The 7,333-nt window shown below is 35.4% G+C and overlaps 1 protein-coding gene across 1 annotated transcript in view; it reads left to right on the top strand.

Moving 5' to 3' along the window:
- LOC117122067 overlaps positions 1 to 6,777 on the top strand; it is a 19,235-nt gene extending 12,458 nt beyond the window's left edge. The window contains exons 12-13 of the mRNA XM_033267528.1: positions 1,317 to 1,388; positions 5,634 to 6,777. Coding sequence (XP_033123419.1) covers positions 1,317 to 1,388; positions 5,634 to 5,894 — 333 coding nt within the window. The 3' untranslated portion in view covers positions 5,895 to 6,777. The remainder of the gene's footprint in view (positions 1 to 1,316; positions 1,389 to 5,633) is intronic.
- Positions 6,778 to 7,333: the final 556 nt, after the last annotated feature.

The following is a 7,333-nucleotide window of genomic DNA, read 5'->3' as shown; positions in this document are numbered from 1 at the left end:
TTTTCATTCTTAGGAATGTCTAAATTCAGTTAAACTAGCAATTCCGTATTATATTTATAAATCTTTATAACATTATACAAAAATTAGATTTTTCTTAAAAATTGAAATTTTGCCGGGAATGGGGCTTTAAGACTTTACATGACCCTCAAATACACACCTGAATTTGGATTGTCACAAACACTTAATTTCTTCCTAGTAAGTTGCTTAAACTTTCATGAAAGTTTTATTCAGGTTGATTATTTTTTTTTAAATATCTAATCTAGGATGCTTTCATTTAAATGGTTCTCATAACCATACCCTGCTCCGGATGGTCACCAAAATTTAATCACCTCATCCTTGGGTCACACCTAACATTCCCTATATCTTACATTTAAGATCTGTGCAGCAGTTTTTGAGATATTTTGAACACAATATATACTGTATGCATGATCTCAAAAATTTAAATGACCCTCAAGTTCACCCCCAAATTTGGATTGTGACCAACACTTGGAATTTCTTTCTTGTAACTTGGTTAAACTTTCACAAAAGTCCTCCCATCCACACCCAGCTACTCCAGACCATCACCAAAATTTTATCATTTCTTTAGTGGGTTATAGCTAACCATAACACTCCCTGTAATTTTCAATTATGTATGTGCAGCCCTTTTTGAGATATGTCGTACACAGAAAAAAAAACACACGAAAAACACCAAAACGTCAAACAAACTCGCACGACTGAAAGCATATATGTGAGGTCTCACCACGAAATGAGACACATCGTTGGTGAAATCATTTTGAGATAATCACCAAAATAGGTCATAAGTCAAAATTTTACACAATTTTGATTTTAATGTTTTTGAATAACTTGATATTTATATTTAATAATTGTATACTTTTTAAGTGAAATTTCTTACTAAAACTGTGTTCTCTGCGCATATTCTGTAATTCTAGTCCTATTATTTGTACAGGTTAGTTTATCTTGGAGGCCGATTTTCTCAAAATGTGGTTCTCTTACACATAATATTTAAATGCTCACATCTCTGGATCTACATATCCTAGTGAAGCCATTCAAAGACCAAATTAAAGCTTATAATGTGATCTACCCAAATATAATATAAACTCAATGTTTGATATTCTAACCATGAGACTCGTTTTGTGGTGAGGCCTCACATATTTCCTGGTGGAGAGGATAAACAGAAGAAAAATTTAATGGTTCAAAAATGAAGATGACAGTAGAGCAAAATATTGCATTGAAGTGAATTGTGTTCAATGTAGTAATGCTAACAGAAAATTTTTTTTTCTCTTTTTGAACTTTTTTTCTTTTGTATTTGTTCCAAGAAAAATGCTGAGAAGGAAAATAACGCGGCACATGATGAAGCATTGGTATCATACAGAAACAAAATGCAACATGTGAGTATGAAAGGAAACAAGTCGTTATTTATTTCATTTTAATATTTTTTTAGACTCGTGCCAAGGATAATAGCAAAATTTTTTTGTTATGTAGCAATCCTTCTTACAACACACACAACATGTTTTACATTAAATACTGTAAGTCTCATTATAACGTTTAAATGGGCAGCAGTCGTTTTTGGCTGAGAAAAATTCCTGTGATTGGAGATCTAGCCGGGCTCCAAGCCCTAATTTTGTTACTCAGTGAATTCTGTGAAATATTAATCCTTTTATTGCGCTCAATAAATGCCATACCAAATTTAATTGTCGTATTTTGTAATAAACCTTGTCGTATTTTGTAATACCTGAAGTATTTTGTAACAAATTTTGTCATATTTTGGAATAACAGAGCTGTCGTATTTTGATAACAAAATTATTTTATCTGGTACCAATCTAAGCTCTTCTTTCCTTAGATGTTAGATGTGCTTGCAAAGAGAGCCACATTTCACACTGAAGGGTGTGTACGACATCTGTAATGTTATGTCAATTCCAAGAATGTTTAAGGTTATATCGGTTGATGAGGAATTTATTGATTATTCCTATAATAGTAAATTGCATCAATTTATTTTGCAAAAACAAGGTTTCCAGCTTCAGAGGGGACACATCCCCTGTCCGCACAAGGGCACACATTGGCGCTAACACCAGGCGCGTAACAGGGGTCTTGGGTCAGAGTGGGTATTTATTTTCCCGGTTAGTAATTTATCATAAAGGGCATTTATAAAAGGGTGGGGAAGATTTTCAAAGATAGATAGCCTGTTTTCCCCTTGTCCCCCAGTGGTTACGCCAACGGGCAGCATAGATCAAAGGAGTTATGACAGTTTTTGAGGTGGAGAAGGGGGTTGCAGGGTGTTGTGAGTCTGGTCATTATATCTTCATTTTTATTCTTGTCTTTATTTTTCTCTTCTCTTTTTCTTTTCTTTTCTTTTCCTCTTCTTTCTCTCCCTCTCCCCTCTTTCTTTTCTCTTATTACCCAGCCCGGTACGACGGCTTGGTCAGCCCCCCCCCCGCGCCTCTTACAACACTGGCTAACACGCCAATCTTCCCCCCAATGAAAAATACTTTTCTACGCCACTGTTTGTAATTGCTCTCTGTTATATTTTGTTAAAAAACTGAGCTGTCGTATTTTGTAATAACACATCAAATGCCTGTTTTCTTCTATACTTTCGCAGTCTTTGAGGGATTAAATAAAAACATGTTAATGATAAAGGAGAATATGTATTAAATGACCTAAAGAGTGAATATACCAATCCACAAGAATAGTGTTGAATATTTCGCCGTATCAACTACACATCAGCAACTGAGGCAGGAATTAGGCAGGCCAGGTCTTATATACTGTGCTAATAAGCTAACAGGTATTGGAAAGTATTGAGAAGAAAAAAAAATCAGGTAATAAGAAAAGCGTCACTAAGCTCATTCTTACGGTTTATAGAGGGCCTTATGCGATTGATACATTGTGCTTCCAACACACGAAGGCGCAATTCATTTTTAGGCGCTCTTCTGACGATGGAAACCAAGATATCAGGGTCTTTCACGGCAGGATGAGATTCAACAAAGTGCGCGCCGAGCGCAGAGGTGGTGCTGTGTTTTCGAGCTGAAGCGAGATGTTCAATCACCCTAAAGTGAAGCGCCCTAACAGTGGAACCAACATATTCTTGATGACAAATCTGGCAATGAATCTTATAAACCACGCAAGAAGATGAGCAGATGTTGTTTTTTAAAGGACATCTAGCAAGGATACATCCAAAATTAGGCTTACAAGCTTTAGTAAATTGAGAAATGGTGTATGTAACCACTCTAGCATTGATGTTATTTCGCTTAAGGGCTAACCGTATCTGGGTATTAAGTTGATCGCTGACAAAGGGAATTTTAAAGGTGAAGTTAAAGTCTGTTAAAACCCCTGAGGTTTATTCTCAGTGTGAGCGGGAGGGTCCAACCAGTGGCGGGGATATCCATTGTTCATAAGTTTATGGTTTAAAATCCCAATCCCTTCGTCCACAAATTCTGCTGTACATAATTTACCAATTCTTTTGTATTCATTGGTAACCACTGCTTTTTTAATAGAAAGGGAATGGTGCGATTTGTAATGCAGAATGATACCATTGTTGGCCGCTTTAGTGTAAAATTTGGTGGAAATCGATCCATCTGAATTGATCCTAAGTTAACATCGAGTATTGGTAGGAATCCATCTGCATCAGGTAATTCCATCTCAAACTTGATGGTGGGATGTTGAGCATTAATATGTTCAAGGAGGAGATGTGCATGATTAGTGTCTTTGACGATAACCCCAGTGTCATCCACATATCTGATGTAAACAATAGGTCTGGGTATGGGGCCCATATAAATAGAAGAGCGTTCAAACCTATCAAGACTGAGAATAGCAAGGGTACCACTGAGGCTATTTCAAAAACTGTAGCACTATAGAAAAAATAGTTTTGAAGTGCGATTCTAAAATGTGACCTCATAGTATCATATACTCACACCAAACAACAAGAGTTATTACAAAATACGACATCTCTGTTATTACAAAATACAACTAGGTTTATTACAAAATATGAGAGGTATTACAATATACAACAAGGTGTAATACAAAATACAACAGGTATTACAATATACGACAATTATTACAAAATAAAGGTGACTGTACTCTATTTCTAGTTCTTTTTTTTTTTTTATGTTGTTGTCTGGTAGTTGAAGATAGCTGAAAGGGTAAATCCGGTGGAGGTGCATGATGGGTCATGTGTCATCTTCAGTGCCTTATTACTGTACAAAAGTCATAAAAAAATACAACACCACACATTTCCTAATAACCGAATCTCATGTGGATATGATACTTTATAGTAAGGCAGTATAGGGCATAGACACGCGCTCCTGCTGGGAGCCTGTTTTTTTGGAGTTAGTTTTAATAAGTGACTAGTGGTTAGTCTATTAGAAGGCAAGAATTTTAACCACCAAACTACAGCTCCAATCATCTCACTTGCAGTAGTGGTTATTAGATTATGCATTATATTACATTGTATTTGTATGTATCATGCTTGGGGGCTAACTCAAAAGGGTCAGTACCAAAGAAGTCTCAAATTTTAGGAGTTTGCCACAAAGTATACAGTCTGTCTCTTATACACATCTCGTGAGAACAACTTGAAGATAAAACACGATAGGCATAGTATAGGGCATAGACACGCGCTCCTGCTGGGAGCCTGTTTTTTTGGAGTTAGTTTTAATAAGGGACTTGTGGTTAGTCTATTAGAAGGCAAGAATTTTAACCACCAAACTACAGCTCCAATCATCTCGCTTGCAGTAGTGGTTATTAGATTATGCATTATATTACATTGTATTTGTATGTATCATGCTTGGGGGCTAACTCAAAAGGGTCAGTACCAAAGAAGTCTCAAATTTTAGGAGTTTGCCACAAAGTATACAGTTATGTATATTCCAGTAAAAATTTTATGTTGCAAGTAATTTTCATGGAACAACAAACCTCAGTTGCTGTTATTATGACAGCAATTTTTACCCAAATGTTACCCAAATGTTAATGGGCAGTGGAGGCGCCAGGACTTCCCCGACGGGGGCAAAGGTTCCCAACTGGGGGGTTTCAAAGGCTTATTTAATCGATTTTAGAGTCTTAATATGTACGAAATACATATAATTTTGTTGAATTTTTTTTTCTCCCCGACGAATTGAGGGTTTTACCCCTGACGGGGGAGGGGCTGTCCCCCATAGCAAGCCTTCTCCCCACCCCCACCCAGCACCGCCACTGAAACCTAGGCTTTCATTATTAATGATATTTCTGTACTTTTTATTGCAGTAGTAAAGTATTAACTTTTTCTTTTTAATTCATTATAGCCCAGAGTGCAAGGTGGCTTAATACCCTTTGCGCTCTGGGCCCCATTTATCTTCATGCCTAGGGTCTCCCTTCAACATGACGCCAAATTTCTTGTTGAGAATGAGTTATATTGATGCTATAAGCGGTATAAAAAGGCATTATATCTAAATCATTGTAAACAAATGTTATCTTTATTCAGGGTTTCTTAAGTAGATTTGGTTTTGAGGAATTGCATTGCGCTCTGGGCTCCATTTATCTTCATGCCTAGGGTCTCCCTTCAACATGACGCCAGATTTCTTGTTGAGAATGAGTTACTGTATATTGATGTTATAAGTGGTATAAAAAGGCATTATATCAAAATCATTGTAAATGTTATCTTTATTCAGGGTTTCCTAAGTAGATTTGGTTTTGAGGAATTGCATTATCAAACAAGTACAAATGCAGAAAAAAAGTATGACAACACTGCCGTCCAAGGCTTTCCATCGTACCAGCAAAACAAGATGGCGCTGACAAGATCAATCCTCACTATGTACACGGAATTCAGATCTAGAAGAACTTTTTGGATTTGGTTTAGAAAAAGCCTGCTTGGTTATACTACTGAGGAAGTTGCCATTCCTTCACACTTGCTAAAATCCAGAGCTAGATGAATACCATTGTTTTAAACATACATCCACTCTGCAGCAAACACTAAAATATGACTACACTAGTATTATACAGTTATTCTTTATATATATTTTTAACTATAATTTTAACTTAGTTCACCATGAAAATTATTTTACAATGTAGTTCTGGTAGTTAAAGTTGGATTAACTATTTTAACAGACTGAGTTATAGAACCATAGTTTTATATACTTATTAATAAAAATTCAACACAATATACTTTGTTAAAATAGTAGAGTAGATATTGTTTGAAAAGGGGTATAACCCCAAAAAATTGCAACAAAAGTTTTTTCAACAAGGAAAACCTTTAGGTCAGTTGCACAACACAGCTGTGGATCCTTTTGCCATTTCTACTTTTTTTGAATTGGATGTTTTAATTTATTGATATTTAATATTTGTAATATTGGAATTTTGATTGATATTTATAATTTGTAATTTTTTCATTTTCTTTCATAGTAGCTGACTGATCTTACACATTTTATGTTGCTTGATATACCAGCAGTTATAAATCTTAAGCTCTGATGCTACTTCACTATTAAGTAATACTGTACTAGTAGGTTTGCACTTTAATTCGAGACCACTTTTGGGATCTGACAATGTGGTATGGTCTTCAGGTTCAGTCTCCAGTTAGGGGGTTAGCTGTGTATTAAAAGGTTAATGGTAAAAAGTGTTCTGAAATTAGCAGGGTCTCGAATTGGAGGGGGAACTTGATGTACAACTTTTACTTCAAATAGATTGCTCTATCTTATACTGGCATTGAACTAGTGCCAGTTCAGTTCAGTTCAACTTCATTTAACCATGGAGGCCCAGATCAACATAAGGTTGTTCTTCCCTGTGGCCGTGCACATAAATACAATACAAAATAAAAAAGTCAATATGTGGCTAACACAAGCCAAACCAGTCACTCGTCGCGAAAATTGATTTTTGGTTGTTAATATAGGGCTAAACAGCAAAATGAGAGCTATATAAAATGGTAAAAGAATCATTTGAAAAGAATCATCAGAATCAATCAAAACATCAAGATATTCTCAACCAACAACAAAGTTCTTTTCAGAACTATCTATGTGGTGTACTGCAAGCATTGATTCTTATACATGTATAAATTGCAAAAATAAATCAAAATAATATACAGTAATAATCTTACTCTAAAATAAACAAAATGTTGCTGCATTGTGTATCTAAGCCAAGAATATTCCATTCTGCCCCTAGAACCAGCGCTGATATTATGGTTGTAATATCAGCCAACATTTTTCTCTACAACCAAACCATTACAAAATTCAATCTTATTTCCAAGTTTTACCATTTTATAGGGGGTTTCTTTTTGGTTGGATGTTTAGTTGATTTTAATTTGTAATTTTTGCATATTTAAATTCTTTCTACCATCCAGTTTCGGGTGCCATTGACTATCTCTATCTTTAATTGTATT

This window comes from Anneissia japonica, unplaced genomic scaffold (assembly GCF_011630105.1).
Source record: "Anneissia japonica isolate Jap-2015-1 unplaced genomic scaffold, ASM1163010v1 scaffold288163_len62779_cov176, whole genome shotgun sequence".
Lineage (NCBI taxonomy): Eukaryota > Metazoa > Echinodermata > Crinoidea > Comatulida > Comatulidae > Anneissia > Anneissia japonica.
Note: the sequence above shows the minus strand (reverse complement) of the source record. Positions and strands in the feature narration are given on the sequence as shown.